Source organism: Rhinatrema bivittatum, chromosome 12 (assembly GCF_901001135.1).
Source record: "Rhinatrema bivittatum chromosome 12, aRhiBiv1.1, whole genome shotgun sequence".
In the NCBI taxonomy this organism is placed as follows: domain Eukaryota; kingdom Metazoa; phylum Chordata; class Amphibia; order Gymnophiona; family Rhinatrematidae; genus Rhinatrema; species Rhinatrema bivittatum.
In genome coordinates this window covers 371,791-390,573 of record NC_042626.1, presented here as the reverse complement: position 1 = coordinate 390,573, position 18,783 = coordinate 371,791, and the positions used below count along the sequence as shown (strand labels likewise).

The 18,783-nt window shown below is 45.7% G+C and overlaps 1 protein-coding gene across 2 annotated transcripts in view; it reads left to right on the top strand.

The window, feature by feature from the left end:
* The window catches only part of AHCYL1 (adenosylhomocysteinase like 1), a 130,370-nt gene that overhangs the window by 76,230 nt on the left and 35,357 nt on the right, over positions 1-18,783 (top strand). For both annotated transcript variants that reach the window (XM_029574187.1, XM_029574185.1), the window contains exon 13: positions 3,153-3,251. In XM_029574187.1, the coding sequence (XP_029430047.1) occupies positions 3,153-3,251 (99 nt within the window). The remainder of the gene's footprint in view (positions 1-3,152; positions 3,252-18,783) is intronic.

Sequence of the window (18,783 nt, the reverse complement as noted above, 5' to 3'; positions counted from 1 at the left end):
AGTGCTGATGCTGTTTCCTGTTTTCTTCATTCGGATCCCTTTTCCATTTCATGAAAGATGTTTTTAGATATAATAGCTTCTCTCACGTCACCTTTCAGCCATGCTGGTAGTCATTTACCCTTCTTTCCACCTTTTCTAATGCATGGAATACATCTGGTCTGGGCTTCCAAGATGATATTTTTAAACAACATCCATGCCTGAGCTAAACTCTTAACCTTTACAGTTGCGCCTTTCAGTTTTTTCCTAACCACTTTTCTCAATTTATCAAAGTCACCTTTTTGAAAGTTAAATGCTGTCGTTGTAGATTTCTATTTTGTGCTCCCTCCAGTTAAGGCAAATTTGATCGCGCTGTGATCACTATTGCCAAGTGGCTCTAGCACTGTTACTTCTCTCATCAAATCCTGTGTTCCACTAAGGACTAAGTCTAAAATAGATTCCCCTCCTGTTGGTTCTTGTACCAGCTGCTCCATGAAGCAGTCATTTATTTAATCTAGGAACTTTACTTTTTTTTAGAATGCCCTGATGTAATATTCTCCCAGTCAATACTGGGGTAAATGAAATCTCCTGTTATTACTGTGCTGCAGAACTGCAGCTTTTGCACCATATACCATCTGCTGGAGACAGAGAAATACCGAGAAAATGTAGGTGGCACACATGGTCAAGTAACAGTGTCAGTAAAACTTTCTCTGTCTCCATCTGCTGGCAGGGAGGTAAAACCCAGTAGTCTGGACTGATACAGGGAAAATATGTTCATGTAAACTTAAACCAGTAAGGAGCTGTGCGGCAGAGGTTCTGCACTATCTGTAGCGATCTGAGTGAACATTGTGGGGACCCTGAATATAAAGAGCTACAGTAGTCAACATTATTTAAGAATTGTGTGAAAATCAGAATAATCGAGAGGTTTAATATGGCAGAGCATCTTGAATTTTACATATGAACTATGAATTATTTATTTCGCTTTCTATACCGATATTCGAGTGGACATCATATCGGTTTACATTACAACTGAAGAGAAATAAAATAAAACAGGGAGGGGGAGAGGGGGCAGTGAGGAAAAATAAGCTCAGAGAAAGAGTGGGGAAGAAAAAAGGACAAGGAAGAGAAGAAGAAATGAAGCAGAAATTGTGGTGGAGGAACCTAACAATAGGCGCTATATATAATTTTACAAAAGGTAACAAACCACTATCTACAAATTAGCACTGTGTACAATATTGCAAGAAAAGCACTAATTGAAAGGCGAGGGGTCTGAAGATGTAGGGGGGGAGGGGAGGAGGAGGGAAGCATTTACAGGAATTACAAGCAGAGGCAGAATTACAGATGTAATGTGAAGTTGCACAGATGTTTGATGAATTGTGACTCCTAGGTTTTGGATAGTTTGTGAGATCTGTAATGTATGATTGTCAGAAGATAGTGTGGTGGGACTGTGATGAGGAGCAGAGCGACAGAGAATAATAATTTCACATTTCTATAGCTTTAGGGAAAGTTTGGTTGTGAGCTAACATCTAATGGAAGAAAGACAAAGGGAGATGAATTGAACTGCAGATGACCAGGTAAATTTTAGAGGAAAAACCAAGTGGATATGCACGTAGAGTTGGAAGACAGGAGGGTACACGGGGGAGGGGTGACGGAGTTTGAATTCGTTGGGCACAATTGAGCAGATAGGACTTGAAGCAGGAATTAATTCTACCAGTGATATGAATGGCAGAAGAGACGGATTACTAGTATCAGACGCAGAGGTCAGAAGTTTAGATGGCCCTGCATGCGCCGAGCACATTTTAGAAAGGGCCCGGCCATGCGCACCACCCCTGATACATGTAGAAGTGCCGGGCTAGCAAAAGGGGGCGGGCCAGGGCATAGTCTGGGGGGGGAGGGGGCGGCTGGGACAGTGGCCATTAGGCCCTGTCCCGAGGGAGCGCGTGCTGGCAACTGCCCAGCGCACGTAACTTACTTCTGCTCCAAAGGAGCAGATAAGTTATAAAACAAACAAAACAAAATAGAGTAGGTAGGTAGGGGTTAGGGGTCGGGGAGGAGAGGAGAGGGAAGGTCGGGGAGGAGGAGAGGAGAGGGAAGGTCGGGGAGGAGAGGAGAGGGAAGAAGATAGGAAGGTTAGGTAGGGGGATAGGGAAGATCCCTCCCAGTCCGCTTCTTAATTGGCGTGGACTGGGAGGGAACTGGGGAAGGCCTACTCGCGTCGCTGGGCGTTGGTTTCTAAAATTCCTGCCCCCCCCCTGCGTGTGCGAGTCTCGACCTGCCTGCACATGTGTGTGGGAACCGTATTTTATAACATGTGCGTGTACCGGGAACCGCGTGCACTTGGACGCCCGTGCGCTTCTTTTAAAATCTATGGGAGAGAAGAGAGAGGATGAAAGTTTGAATAATCGGTGCTGTCTGCAGATGTGTTTTTTGTTAGAATTGGGTGAACTGAGGCTTTTTTTTTTTTTTTTTAAGGTGATGAAACATGACCTGGAGTGAGAGTTCACTATTAGATCAAGAATGTCCAAAACCTGCTACAGTGCTGGCCTTCCCGCCACTTTCTGGCTTCTCATCATGATCTTTCATTCTTATAGGACCGATTAATCCAGCGTCCACATCTCCGTCCCTATCTTATAACCTAATTTTGTAATAATTGCTACAGCCACCAAAATTAGCGAAGCTATTCTCCAAAACATCCAACCTCCCATACTGGTTGTTTGGGTTACCCCAACCTTGGAAGCCTGGTGCAGCTGTTCCACTGCTCTTTAGCTGTATCACTAGGTTCTGCTTCCATTATTTGCCCTTTACATTCATCCTTATCACTTTTTCCTTGCCTTGCTCTTGAGGGTTAGAGAAGGATTGATTGATTGCGAAGCTGTCCTGCCCAACCTTGCAGCTTGTCCATCTCGACAGCTGGTGTGACGTCATAGTCTTCAGTCCCTCATCTCTTTGCCACTTTGGATTTCAGGCTTTTTTGAATTCCATTGCACTTTTTCTCTCCACCGCTCCAGCTGGGAGTCCATTCCATGCTTCCACCTGATCTTTGAAGAAATATTTTCTGATGTTGCTCCTGAGTTTGTCCTCTACAACTGCACACTTGTGTTAGAGCATTTTTTTCATTGAGCAAAACTTTCTTTTTGTGCATTTCAGAATGTTCATTTAATGTTTCTACTTTTCAGGCCAGTCTGCGCACACCAGAGCTGACATGGGAGCGAGTTCGTTCTCAGGTGGACCACATTATCTGGCCTGATGGCAAGCGAGTTGTTCTGCTGGCTGAGGTATGTCCCTTGAGTTTTCATGGATGAAGCAGAGGGGGCAGACAGAGGCTTCCTGAGCACAGAGTAGGATTTGAACAAGGGTGACTATTTGACACAGCCTGAATCTCCCCTTCCTGGTTTCCTGATGTTTGCCTTCTGCATTGAAATATTACAATGGCTGGGTCAGAGGACAAGTGAGAGGATGCTGTGATTCTCTTGCTGCCTCCTCTTATTTATTCATTTAAAAAATGTATATTCCCTGTACGTTACCCGGATCAGTCCAGGACTACTGGGTTTTTGCCTCCCTTCCATCAGATGGAGACAGAAAAACATGAAAGGCACCCCCTCTTAACACGGTGTGTGACCTGCGTCCCTTCAATATTTCTCTGACTCCAGCAGATGAAGGTGGCAGAACCTGCGGTCCTGATGTGAAGCAATTAATACTATAAATTCCAAAAAAAAGAGAGGGTTTTCTTCTCTGGCTAATGTTTGATCAAGCAAGGTTTAAAAAAGCCAAAAACAAGAGAGGAAGGCTAGGAGTAACTCTCCTCCCAGGGGTAGGCAGGTTCTGGTGGGACCATCCCCGCTGGTTGCAGGCAGAGCTAAGGGTTGGACACCCTATCAGCTCGTTTTCCCGGCGAGGCTCCTGGGGTGAGTACCTGGTGGCCCGGTCCCTCCCCTGTGATTACAGAGAAGTCCCATTCCTCTGGTCAGGCTGTTTAAAAAAATAATAATAATAATTGCTGAGCCGTTTCTGGGTCTGGTGAGATTTGGCTTTATTTTTCTTTGCCCCCGCGCCGACCATGCCGCATGCATCGCAATGCATGGCCTGCGGGGAGCCGGCTGCACGGCCCTCCCTCGATAGCCTCTGCTCCCGTTGCCTCCCCGGGGGGGTCCATCCAGCGTGGCCCAGAGTGCGGTAGGGAGGCCTTTAGCAAGGTCCTACGGTGCGGGTAAAGCCGCTGCCCAGCTGGGGGAATCTGCCTGAGCCGTTCCCGTGCAGCAGCAGTGCAGGCAGCAGGGGGAGAGAACCTTCCTCCTCCACTTTCGTCCCCCTCAGGAATCATTGCCTGATTCTTCTGTCGGTCTGGTGACCGGGGGGGGGGGGGGAATTTAAAGGGCCAGACCCCTTTTACAACTTGACTTTGGGCTGCTGATGCACAAAGCCTCTATGGCCAGCCTTTTCCAGCGAGACAACTCGGGGGCGTGCACACTGGACGTGGACCCCCCCTCCTCGGAAGGTTTCCAGGCGATCACCTCCACAGGAGGCTATCAGGATTCGGAGATTCCGAGATCCAGGGGGGGTCCCTTGGGGGCTTCGGACTTGCCGGATCTTCCGGTCCTGGATCCACTGGATCTCCCGAACTCGAACCCTCCCCGGTTGGATCACGAGGAGTTGTTCCGGTGGAGGGGATGACCTGAGAGTACTTCGCTTGTTCCTGAAGGATGAATTGGATCCGTTGATTCCGCATTTATTTTATTTATTTATTTAAAAACTTTTCTATACCGTCGTTAAGTTAGATAACCATCACAACGGTTTACAGCAGGGCACGCTAATGAAAATGTGAGTGGTATAGATTACAAATTAATCATGTGCCATCATAGTGCGGTAACAATTCATTTCAAAAGAACTATGTGTGTAAATTAGGCTTGTCTGTTGGGATCATATTAGGCGGTTTGAATTTAACATTAATGTGCATTTGTAGCTTACAAGTAACTACTTTTAGTTTGGTGCGTCCTTATCAGTCAACTGCTTTTCTCCTTCTCTTTATCTTTATAAAAAGCTTGTTTAAAAAGCCAGGTTTTCAGATTGGTTTTGAATATTTTGAAATTACTCTGCAGCCTTATTTCGAGTGGCATGGTGTTCCATAGCACGGGGCCTGCCAGTGACAGTGCTCTCTCCCTAACTTGCGTGAGGCGGGCTGTTTTGACAGAGGGGACAGTTAGTAGAGCCTTATTAGCAGATCTTAGGTTTCTTTGCGGGACATGTACGCGCAGTGCAGTGTTGAGCCATTCAACTTTTTCATCATGGATTAGTTTGTGTATTATGCATAAGGCCTTATATTGAATTCTTTGTTCAATTGGGAGCCAGTGTAAATCAGCGAGTGTTCCTGTAATGTGATCATTCTTTTTTTTGCCAGTCAAAATTCTAGCAGCCGAGTTTTGTAATATTTGTAGTGGCCGGATTGTAGATTGTGGTAGTCCTAAAAGTAGTGAGTTGCAGTAGTCTGTACTTGCGAATATCATGGCCTGCAGAATTGTGCGGAAATAGTTTAGCGTTAGTAAAGGTTTTAGTCTTCTCAGGATCATTAGTTTCGCATATCCTTCTTTTATTTTCAATGAGATGTGTTTCATGTTTAGTTTCAGGGTCAATTATTACTCCTAGATTTCATACTTTTGTTGCTAGCTCAATGGTTTGGTTGTTTTTAATTGTGACTGTTGGTTGAATTTGATGTATGTTTTTACGTTCAAGGTGTAAAAATTCCATTTTGTCGATGTTTATTACCAGTTCCATCTGATTTAAGAGCTGTTTTATTTATTTATTTATTTATTATTTTTATTATACCGAGTTTCATGATATGAATCACATCAACCCGGTTTACAATTAACAATGTGAACTGCAGAGAGTAACATGGTAGAAACATTTCCCAATTGCAGCAAAGAGATAAGAAACAACAAAAAAACAGGAAACAATAGGGAGGAGGGGAGAAAGGGACAAAAAAAAAAAAACAAGGAAAAAGAACGAGGAGCGGAAAGGGGAGGAAAGGAAAGAAAGAAGAGGAACAGGGGAGGAGCGGAAAGAGAGGAAGAGAAGAAAAGGGGAAGAGGAGGAGGAAGAGAGAGAGGAGAGGAGGGGAGGGAGGAGAGGATAGAGAGAGAGAGAAGGAGAGAGAGGAGAGAGAAGAGAAGAGAGGAGGAGAGGAGAGAAGAGAGAAGAGAGAGAAGAGAGAAGAGAAGGAGAGGAGAGAATAGAGAGAAGGGAGAGAGAGAGAGAGGTGGGATATAGAGAGAGAAGAAGAGAGAAGAGAGAAGAGAGAATATAAGGAGAATAGAGAGAAGGAAAGGATAAGAGAGAGAGAGATATAGAGATATAGAATAGAAAAGAGAGATAGATTTGGAGATAGAGAGAGGATATATAAGAGAGATAGAGAAGAGAAGAGAAATATAGATATAGATAATATTATTGATATAAGATATATATATTATATATATAAATATTATATAATAAATATATAATAATATATATATATTATATTATTATAATATATATATATTATATAATTATTATATTAATTATCTCAAGATACATATTGGCAAGTTTCATTGTATCTTCAATGGTGTTTACAATTGGCAGCAGTAACTGTATATCGTCTGCGTATAAGTAATGTGTGATTCCAAGTCCTGCTAGTTGGTGACATACCGGGAGGAGATAAATGTTAAAGAGTGTTGCCGACAGGGCTGATCCCTGTGGGACACCGGTTAGCAGTGTGACTTTGTCCGAGAGTGTATTATTGATTTGTACCTGAAAACATCTATTGTTTAGATATGATTCAAACCATTTTATTGTTTTATTAGCGAGACCTATTTCTTTCAATCTATTGAGTAGAATTTTGTGATTTACTGTGTTGTATGCTGCGGAGAGATCTAATAGAACTAGAATGTAGTGTGTTCCTGTATCAAAACCTCTTAGGATATTATCAGATAAAGCTAATAACAGAGTTTCAGTACTGTAATGTTTGCGAAACCCATGCGTTGATTCCGCATGTCCTAGCCGAGCTGGGTATTGCGCCCCCTCTGGAGGTTCCGGGTTACGACACAGTGGACCCGGTCCTAGCAGGCTTACGGGGTCCAGCTAGGGCTTTTCCTTTCCATCCCATGCTCCTACAGTTGCTGTTCCGGGAGTGGGATACTCCGGAGGCGAGCCTGCGAGTGGGACGAGCTATGGATAAGCTCCGAAGGTGGATGCTTCGGTGTCTACTATCACCAAACGGATGACTATTCCAGTGGTAGGAGCAGTGGCTCTGAAAGATCTCCAGGACAGGAAGCTCGAGGTCCATTTCAAAAGGATTTTCGAGGTGTTGGCGCTCGGTGTCAGGGCAGCAGTCTGTAGCAGTCTGATGCAATGAGCGAGCCTGAGGTGGGTCCCTCAGCTTCTCAGTGCTAGGTATCTTTCTGCTCAGGAAGCAGAGCAGGCTGAGTGTTTTAGAGGCAGCAGTGGCATATGGTGCAGATGCCTTATATGATCTTCTCCATACCTCGTCCCGGGCTATGGTGTCAGCGGTTTCAGCCAGGAGGCTCTTGTGGCTCCGCAACTGGTCAGCCAATGTCTCTTCAAAGTCTCAGCTGGGAGCACTCCCCTTTAAGGGCAAGTTCCTCTTTGGAGAAGATCTGAAACAGCTAATAAGGTCCTTTGGAGACAATAAGGTACATAAGGTCCTTTGGAGACAAGCCTAAGGGTCCCAGGAATTTCTTTTCTTCCTGCTCTCGTTTTCGGGGTCAGCGTAGCTTGCATCAGAATAGGCTCCTTCCTTTAGACAGCGGCAGCCATCTGCGAGACCCCAGACTTGGTCTCTTTCCTTTCGCGGACGCAGATCTACCCACGATGGAGTTACCCAGGGCACTTTGGGATCCAAGTCCTCCCAATGAGATAGCGTCGACCCATTCCTCCGTCCCACTTATAGGGGTTCGTCTCTCCCTGTATTACGAGGAGTGGGTCAAAATAACATTGGACCAGTGGGTTCTAAACATCATAGAACACGGTTACGCTTTAGAGTTTGCTCGGCCTCTGCGAGATCTGTTTTTGGTTTCTCCCTCCGGATCCCCTGTGAAGAAACAGATAGTGAAGCAGACCCTTCGCCAGCTGGAAGATCTTGGGGCCATTGTTCCAGTTCCCCCTGTCGAGTACAGGGCCGGGAGATACTCCATCTATTCGTGGTCCCTAAAAAGGAAGGCTTTTTCCGTCTGATTCTGGACCTGAAAAAGGTGAACAAAGCCCTCAAGGTGCCACATTTTCATATGGAAATTCTGCACTCAGTCATCGCGGTGGTGCGCACCAGGGAGTTTTTAGCTTCACTGGATTTGACGGAGGCATATCTGCACATCGGAATCCACAAGGATCATGAAAGGTTTCTGCGCTTCATGATCCTTGGGAAGCATTATCAGTTTTGGGCCCTCCCATTCGGGTTGGCGACATCTCCTCGTACCTTCACCAAGGTAATGGTGGTGGTGGCGGCAGCCCTCCGGCGGGAGGGGATATTGGTTTACCCCATACCTGGACGACTAGCTCATTCGGGTGAAGTCTGAAGACCTCTGCAGGCTAGCAGTATGCAAGGTATTACATCGTCTACGCTCCCTCGGTTGGTTTGTCAATCATCCCAAGAGCCATCTCCTTCCTTCCTTGGACTTGGACTTCTTGGGAGCACAATTCGATACTTGGGTCGGCAAAGTCTTCCTCATGCAGGAGCGGATTCTCAAGCTGAGGTCTCAGGTTCAACTTCTTCTGTCACTGTCATACCCAGGGTTTGGGATTACTTGCAGGTTTTTGGCTCTATGGTGTCCACGCTGGAATTGGTCCCCTGAGCCTTCGCTCATATGAGACCTTTACAGAGAACTTTGCTTTCTTGCTGGGATCCGATGTTGGAAGAATTCCAGGTACCTTTGCCACTCATGGAGTCCGCCAGATCCAGTCTTGGTTGGTGGCTTGTCCTTGACCACTTGAAGCGGAGCGTAGACCTGGAAGTCCCTCAGTGGGTGATTGTAACCACGGACGCCAGTCTATCCGGTTGGGGGTGCTGTGCCAATCTGTCTGCCCAGGGCCAGTGGTCATGGGAGGAGGCGCAATGGTCCATCAATTGCCTGGAAACAAGGGCGGTGTGCTTGTCTTTGCAGAGATTACTTCCTCTCATCTGCCATTGGGCGGTACGAGTCTTGTCAGACAATGCGACGACGGTGGCCTATATCAACCGTCAAGGGGGCACAAAGTGGATAAGCTGCTGGTCTGGGCGGAACGACATCTAGCTCGGTTGGCTGCCTCTCACATAGCTGGGGTTGACAACTTGCAAGCGGACTTTCTATGTCGTCAACGTCTGGACCCCGGAGAGTGGGAGTTGTCCTTGGAAGCAATGACACTCATCTCTCATCGGTGGGGCACTCCCTGCTTGGACTTGATGGCGACTAAGAGAAATGCAAAGGCACCATGCTTCTTCAGTTGCAAGAGGGAATATGAGGCGGAAGGAATAGATGCCATAGTCCTTGGCCCCGCGACATTCCCCTCTTCGTTTCCTCCATGGCCTCTCGTGGGCAAGATTCTGAGAAGAATAGAGACCCACCCAGGGACGGTTAACCTCGTAGCTCCGGAGTAGCTCTTGAGACCATGGTTTGCGGACCTAGTCAACCTGGCTGTGGACGGTCCTCTGCGCCTAAGTCATCTTCCAAACCTGCTGCGTAAGGGTACAGTATTATTCGACCAGGCGGATCGCTTTTGTCTTGCGGCCTGGCTTATGAGAGGAGGCAATTGAGAAAGAAAGGGTATCCTGAGGAGGTCATATCCACCCTCTTACGAGCATGAAAGAATTCTACTTCTCTAACTTGTGTCGGGGTATGGAAAGTATTTAATTCTTGGTGTGTCGAGCAAGGGATCCTCCCTCGTCAGGCTTTGATACCTCAAGTCCTTGCATTCTTACAGAAGTGACTCAGTAAGGGGTTGTCTTTTAGTTCTCTCCGGGTGCAAGTTTGTTTGTTTGTTTGTTTATTTATTTAAAAATCTGTTATATACCATCACAACGGTTTACATATAGGCACATAAATTCAGTAGGTGAATGTGTACATTGGTACATTCTAACAAATGCCAAAGGGTTCAGTTACATCATGTCTAATTAAAAACTTGTTTGAAGGGTGAGTTAGATTTGACCATATATACATGTAAGTTACTTCTTTACAGGTATAATTCTCATGTTCTGTGTAATACTATTAAGTTAAACTGTGAGATACAAAAATCCTTTTGTAATGCATGTGTTGAGAGCATTACTGTGTGCTTGGTGTTTTTCTGCCTGTGCCTGCATACTTTCTATTCTCCGCTTTCTTTGTAGAATGCTTGTTTAAAAAACCAGGTTTTTAAACTCTTTTTAAAGGTTTTGAGGTCTCTTTGTAATCTGATCTCTAGTGGCATAGTGTTCCAGAGAGTAGGACCAGCTAAGGATAGAGTCCTTTCTCTTACTTGGGTTAGTCTTGCTGTTGTTACTGAGGGGGAATGGTTAAGAGAGCTTTGTTAGCTGATCTTAGATTTCTATGTGGGACGTGTACCCGTAATGCTGTGCTCAGCCAGTCTGCTTTTTCATCGTGTATTAATTTATGTATTGTACACAGGTCTTTGTACTGTTTTCTGTGTTCTATGGGTAACCAGTGTAATTGTGCCAGAGTTTCCGTGATGTGGTCCCTCCTTCTTTTACAGTTAGTATTCTAGCTGCTGTGTTTTGTAGAATTTGAAGTGGGTCTTAATGTTGTATTTGGAAGTCCTAGTAAACAGTGCATTACAGTAATCCGTGCTTGAGAAAATTAGTTCCTGGAGCACTGTTCTAAAGTTTACTGGTATTAATAGGGGTTTTAGTTTCCTGAGAATCATGAGTTTTGCATAAGCCTTCTTTTTCCTTTAGTGATATGTGCTGTTTTAGATTGATTTCTGGGTCCATTATTACTCCTAGGTTCCATACTCTTACAGCTAGCTCTAGTTTTGATTGTTTTTTCAGAGTTATTGGTGATTGAATGACTTCTATATTTTTCCATTCTAAGTGTAGAAATTCAGTTTTTTCAATGTTAATAATAAGGTCCATTTGGTTTAGCAGCTGTTTGATGATGTCTAGGTACATGTTAGCTAGGTTTAACGTTTTTCTCTGTAGTGTCTTCAATTGGTAGGATTAGTTGAATGTCATCCTGCATATATGATGCCCAGTCCTGCTAGTAGATGGCATAAAGGCAGCATGTATATGTTAAATAGAGTTGCGGACAAGGCTGATCCTTGCGGTTCTCCTGTTTCGAGATTAAATTTTTCTGATATTGTCTTTGATCTGAACTTGAAAGAATCTGTTTAGATATGAGCTGAACCAGTTTAATGTTGTGCCGTTGTAGCCCAATTTCTTCTAGTCTTTTAAGTGGAATTTTATGATTTACAGTGTCAAAGGCCGATGATAGGTCTAGCATTATTAGAATGTAATGTTTTCCGCTGTCAAACCTCTTAGAATATGTCTGTTAGTGAGAGCAGCAGAGTCTCTCCATGCTGTAGTATTTGCAAAATCCTTGTTGTGATGATATAGTATTATTATTGTCTAAGTGTTCAGCTAGTTGTTGCTGTACAGTTGTTTCTATTAGTTTAGCAATAAAGGGAGAGATTTGAGGACTGGGCGGTAGTAGTTGCTTAGGACAAGGGGTCACTGTTTTTTTTTTTCTTTATGATTGGTTTTATAATTGCCCCTTTGAATATATCTGGCATTATTCCTTCTTCTAAGGAAAGGTTTTTAATCTTAGCTAATATTGGGGAGATGATGGTTAGCTGCTTTTTTATGTCGAATGTTGGTAGTGAGTCCTTATATGAGGAGCCGGGTTTAATTTTTTTAGTATGGATTCTACTTCCAGTTTAATATCTCATTAAATGAGGACCACTGTTTAACATCTCTTTTTGCATTATGATTTCTTGTTTAGTGGTGTTGGTGTTTTTGGTTTTTAAATTTGTAATTTTGTCCTGAAGAATTTTGCTGTTTGTTACATCTTAGTTCTGGCAGGTTTTGAGGTGATTCTAACTTGTCATTGGTGAGATTCGATGCCTATGGTTGAATAAGTTCTTGGGTTATTAGCAAACTTTTCTATTTTATTGCTGTAATATTTTTTCTTAGCATCAAGAATTAGTGTTTGTAAATGCTAGGTGATTTCTGAATTTAGCTAGAGTTTCAGTTTTGTATTTTCTCCCATTCTTTCCTTTTTCCTGAGATTTCTTTTTCTATCTTTTATCTTTTCGTGTTGTCATGGATTATTTTGTTTTGTTCTTTTGTTTCGTATAATTTGATGGGGTTTATTTCATCAGCTATTTTGTTGGTTGTGTCTAACCATGCTTCCGTTGCTGAAGTGTCTTTATAGTCAAGATCTGTAAATTTATCTTCTAGTTCGTCTTTTAGTTTTTCAATATTATAAGGTGGTAGATACTTAAATTCTATAGGTTTTAAGTTTTGTTTTGTTTGTGGTTTAAGGAATTTGATGTTGGATTGAATTAGGAAGTGGTCTGACCAAGGAATTTGTGTGTAGTCAGTTTTTAATATGTTCTAAGCAGTTGTGGGTTGGTGAACGTTAGATCAAGAGAGTGTCCGGCTTTGTGTGTCGGTTTGTCCGTTATTTGTATGAATCCTAGTGCTACCATTGTGTCCATAAGTGTCTGGCATGTGTTAGATAGAGGCGGCTTTGGGTTGTGTTAGAGGCAAGATTGAAGGGACGTCTTTGGCAGCTTCACCCCTCTCCGTTTTCTGAGAGGGGTGAAGCTTTTGAACCCGCTGGTCCAATACATTTGTCCTTCTTGGAGTCTTAATTTGGTGCTCCGGGTGTTGTGTGAGCCTCCTTTTGAGCCCCTCAAGAAGGCTACCTTGAAGGATTTAACCTAAAGATGGTATTTTTGGTGGCTATCTGCTCCACTAGGAGGATGTCTGAGATTCAGGCCCTTTCCTGTTCGGGAACCTTTTCTACACATTTCTGATTCTGAGGTATCACTCAGGACGGTTCCATCCTTTCTTCCGAAGGTCATATCAGCCTTTTACTTAAATCAGTCGGTGGAACTTCCTGCCTTCCCGGATTTAGATCGAGATACTCCTCATGCTAGAGAATTGAGACGTTAAGTAAGTTCTCTTGTTACCTTGAGTTCACCAATACCATCTGTTTGTTCTGTGGAGCAGGGCAAAGAAAGGACATAAGGTGTCTAAAGCTACCATTGCCCGTTGATTGAAAGAGGCTATATGCTGCAGCCGCCCAGTTCCGGATGGTCTAAAAGCGCATTCGATCAAATCACAAGCTGCTTCCTGGGCAGAGCATTGCCGCAAGAAATTTGCAGGGCAGCGACTTGGAAGTCTCTGCACACTTTTGCCAGACATTATCGTTTGGATGTCCAGGCACCCAGAGGTCAGCGGTTTTGGGAGCAGTGTCATTCGAGCGGGACTCTCCAGGTCTTACCCCAGTTAGGGAAGCTTTGGTACATCCCAGCAGTCTGGACTGATCCATGGTACTACAGGAATGAAAATTAGCAGGTAAGAACCAATTTCTCTTTCTGTTCACATCCCCTGTTCATGGCAAATCACATAAACATATGTAGTCTAAAAAAGCGCACAACACAAGCTTTTCAGGCAGGAATGTAGATGCACAGCAGAGAAAAGCTACTTTACTCCCTGCTCCAGCCCCTCCCCATCTCATCCGCTGCCTGTTGCCATAGGGCGAGGAGAGGGAGGAGGAAGGGGCTGGAGCCCACAGCTCCTTTGTGCCCCAGGATTCAGTTGATGGCGAAAACCATTTTGGAGCACCAGTCAGGTGAGCTGTGACTCATGTTAATGATTTGTGGGCAGGGAAGGAGAGGGTATGTTTGGAAGCAGCAGAACAAAAGGGGTGAATATTGGAGTTGAGGAAGGAGTTGAATGCTGGGGGGAAGCACCCCCCCAACTCCCTAAAAATTGGAGTATCTGGCACTTTTTCGGCCAAGGTTGACACTTCCATGTGTTCCACATCAGATGTAAGAGGTTGGAATGGTGGAGATAGTAGGGGACAGAGAGAGAGATCCATGGTAGTGTGGTGTGTGAGAACCATGTGGGTGGGTATGTATGTGAAAAAGTGTAGAGAGAACTGGGAAGGCAGGGGTAGAGGGGGGTTTGATTGATCTTAGATGTTCAATAGAGCTTGGACCCGCTGAGCCTGGAGCCTAGGGGATACTTTGGGCTTCCATTGGACCACCAAGATAAATTTGGTGAGTTAGAGGGGCCTGGGGTGGGCTAGGGTGGGGATCCTGGCCTCCGGGGGCTAGATTTGAATTTTGGAGAGGAGGGGTTAGGGGTTAAGCCTGAAGCCTGGAGCTTAGGAGACGCTCCAGGCCCCCAGTGAACCATCAGGAAGATTACATTCATCCAGTAAAAAGGTTCAGAATCTGCCTTGAATCCCATAAGTGTTATGGTTTTGAGGTATTGGAGTGGATTCTTGGGTACCGCGGTGATGGCCACGCCCATGGGGAGGAGCCCCGTGAGGAGCCGCAGTGCTAGGCTGGACTCTGTGCACGCAGACACAGAGAAGTCGTGTTTATTGTACAGCTCGATGGCACTGCCCGGGGTGGACAGAGGTGAAGGTAACCCAGCAGAAGCAGTCCAGGGGTCCTCAGCAGAGGAGACCAGTCCCTCACTCGAGTAGATGGTAGGCAGCGCAGGGTAGTAGAGGAAAGTCCCGGATGCAGACTCTGAGCGCTGAAGCTGGAGGTGAGACAGACTGATAAGGTTAGTTACTCACTGAGTAGTTAGCTGTATTGAGGAAGATCCTGGCAGGCAGAAGTAGATGAGGAAGGCACCAGAGTAGGAAGAGCAGGCCCTCGAGGAGCGAGTACCCGATATCCCAGATTGGTACCTGTAAGAGAGCATAAGGGCCCCCGAGGAGCAGGTACCCAGGTTAGCGATGAATTACCCTGAAGGGCAGAGAGAAGGCAGAGCAGCTTGGACCGGAGCTATTCCAATCCTTGCTAACTCTGATTGTTAGCAAACGAATACCCGGATGTGCTGACGTCACTCGGAGGGGACGCCCCTGAGGTTCCCGCCATGACGTGGGTGGCGAGTGCATGCGCACCCTAAGAGGCCCACAGGAAATCCATGGCGAACGCCGTGGCCGTTGCCGCTCCGGGGATGCCGGAGAGAGTGGCATGAAGTCGCGGCAGCAGCCATCCTCCCAAGGCTTGAGGAGAGAGAAGGAAGAAAGGTGAGGGACAGAGGTTGAAGCCATCTCAGAACGGACGCAACAATAAGAACATAAGAACATGCCATACTGGGTCAGACCAAGGGTCCATCAAGCCCAGCATCCTGTTTCCAACAGAGGCCAATCCAGGCCATAAGAACCTGGCAAGAACCCAAAAACTAAGTCTATTCCATGTAACCATTGCTAATGGCAGTGGCTATTCTCTAAGTGAACTTAATAGCAGGTAATGGACTTCTCCTCCAAGAACTTATCCAATCCTTTTTTAAACACAGCTATACTAACTGCACTAACCACATCCTCTGGCAACAAATTCCAGAGTTTAATTGTGCGTTGAGGGATTTAATTTTCAGTGTAACGTTACTGTTTTCTGCGTAAAATAAAAAGCTGAGCATTAGTGCAGGTACCTGCAAAACTAATGGACTAAGCTAGCAAAAGACATGTGAATTTTTCACCAAGCACTGAAGGACCCAGGAAGCTGAATTTGCACAGGGAGTTCCCCCTTTAAAAATGTGCTTGCAGGTGCAAAATACCCAAAGGCAGTTTAAAAGTGACAGCTTCTATGGTCTCTGTACAGTTTATTTTTTATTTTTTGTTATATGGAGAGTTCCCTGTATGTACCTGGATCAGTCCAGACAGTGGGTTGAGCCTCCTGTGCAGCAGATGGAGACAGAGAAAAACTGAAAGGGTATCCTGTATCAGGACAGTGCTCACCCTGCGTCCCTTCAGTATTTCTCTGTCTCCAGCAGATGCAGGCAGTTGAACCTGCAGTTCCCTAGCGTCATCTATCTTTCTTCTATTTGGTGATTCCTTTTCTCTTCTTTCCTTTGGGTTGATACAGGATCAAGCAATATTGTTTATTCCCATTTTTAAAAAAAACAAAAAAAAATCTGTGCAAAGGGAGACAGAGTTGTCTCCTAACTCTTACTGGGTCCCAGGGGGGATTGTTCCCTTGAGTATTCAGCCTGGGACCCTCTTTCCCGGTGACCTCCAGCCTGGCTGCTTGGGGTGATACTGGTGGTCCAGTCACTCCCCCTCCTTACCTAGTCTGACCCAGAAGAGACTCCTGCCTCGGGTTCTATGTTCTATAGCAGAGTGGTGGTTTTTCCTCTGCTTGCCTAAAAAAAGAAATAACAGATTCAGGCAAAAGGCAATTGGCAGTGTTTTCTGCGGCACTTACAGGGGAAGGAGCGTAGCAGGGCTTGTTTCCTTGCTTCAGCTCGTGTCAGCCAGGCACTGCCGTTTTCTTTAGCTCAAGCGTGCTTCCCCCCCCCCCCCCCCCATCCTTCCCCGGAGCGGATGTCGGTTCCTCGGCCTGCCTTGCCTGCGGGGACCCTGCCTCTCGGCTATCCCACGATGGGCTTTGCTCCTTATGCCTTCCCGGAGAGGAGGGAGCCTCTGGGCAGCTAAGTCGGCGGTCCGGGGTCAGGCTGTGAAGCGCGTTCCTAAGCTGGCCCCCTTGCGAAAAACCGCAGGACGGCGGTCATTTGTCTCCGGAGCTCCCTTCTAATACAAGCCCTGAGGGTCTCGCAGAGCCGATTTTTAACCCTTCGCCGCCCAATCTTAGCCCCGTGGGTTCCTCGGATCCAGTTTCTGATTCTCCCCCCCCCCCCCCCCCCCCTTGCCTGGGAGGATTCAACATTGTTTTTTCTACAGAATTTGTACTTTAATGCATAAATCTTTTCTGGCTAGTTTGGAGGAATAGAATGATCCCTCCCCGAGCCCCCCCCCCCCCGCTAAGATTCCTCGGGTGGTCACCGGTCAGGGCCCCATGGCCCTAGAGTTACCGGGCACAAATAGGGTCAGGACCGTGCTTGGCATACCGGATCCTCCAGACCCTCCTCAACTATCTCCTCTGCTGGATCCCGATCCAGACTCCGATCTGGCGCTCCCGAATCTGCCTGTCGACGGGACGATCCCCAAGTTTTGAGGACTGTTTCAATGTGAGGAGCTGTACCCACTCATTCCCTTTGTGTTGGATGAACTTTATTTATTTATTTATTTATTTATTTATTTAACAGTTTTATATACCGAAATTCTTTGTAAGGGTTTACAAATCAGTTCGGTTTACATTGAACAGAAAACAGGTGCTTCGGTAAATGAAAGCAATTACATAGAACATTAACAGAGCTTCAAATGTGAAAAATTACAAAGAACTAATAATAAATATCTTATTAACCAACAAACAAGCAGAACAACATTTAACATTTGTACAGAAAACAGTGTCCCAGAGAGAGTAAATATAATACATCCGTGGTCGCAGAGGCTTAGGCTTAGGTCTTGAACTAAGAAACAGAAAACTAGGGGTTGACGCTAAGGTATTGCACCAAATTGAAATCATGGAACAGAGGGGCATATAAGGGTGTCACTGTACAATATAATAAACGGCTAGTGGGGTGAGGAATAGGTATGTGAAACCGTAGTGAAGGCAACAGGAGCTAAGTAGAGGGGCAAAAATCTGGACATGAAATTTTTTTGACTAAGGAGATATAAATGAATAGGAAGGGTGTAATACTGCTGGGGAACGGGAGGAATTTTAATTCAGAGGATTATCTGAATGGGAAAAGGCCTGATTGAACAACCAGGTTTTGAGTCTTTTCTTAAAAGTAACCGGGCAGTGTTCTAGCCGTAGGTCTGGAGGGAGAGAATTCCAGTGTTTTGGACCAGACGCTGAGAGGGCTCTCAATCCTGAAGTTGTTTTTAGAAAGGGAACCTGGAGGGTTGTCTTTATATGCTGCTCTTACCGGCCTGGATGGTAAGTGCAATCTGAGAGGGAATTTGAGATCCAAAGGTGTGTGATGTGGAAATCGCTTTGTGGGTGATGGTTAGAACTTTGAACAGTATTCTGAACTTGGCATTGAAGTCCCCCCCGGAGGAGCAACCCACTGCCTCAACTTCACGCACCGTGGACCCAGTCTTGGCGGAACTGAGGGCTCTCCCCCGCGTACTTTTCCATTCCACCCCATGCTTATGCAGCTCCTGCTTTGGGAGTGGGAATCTCCCGAGTCAGGCCTCAGGGTGGGAAGGGCGATGGACAAGTTTTATCCTCTGCCAGACCAATGTCTGGAGATGCTTAAGGTACCTAAAGTTGATGCTTCTGTGTCCGCTGTCACCAAATGCACCACCATCTCAGTGGTAGGAGCCATGGCTTTGAAGGATCTTCAGGATCGGAAGCTGAGCTTCATCTCAAGAGGGTCTTTGAAGTTCTGGCACTGGGAGTTAGGGCAACAGTCTGTAGCAGTCTCATGCAGCGGGCAAGTCTCAGGTAGGTTCAGCTATTACTTAGCATCCAGGACCTCCTGTCTGCAGAGGCGGAACAGGCAGAACGGCTGGAAGCTGCGGTGGCTTATGGAGCTGCAGCTCTCTAACGATCTCCTCAGGGTTCATAGCCAGAGCATGGTCTCAGCGGTTTCTCCTCTGGCTGAGGAATTGGGCTGCAGACTCCTTTTCTAAATCACAGTTGGGCACTCTTCCCTTCAAGGGTAAGTTGCTTTTTGGCGAGGACCTGGAACAGCTTATCAAATCCTTAGGCGATAACAAGATTCATAAGCTGCCTGAAGACCGCCCCAAATAGTCCAGGTTGTTT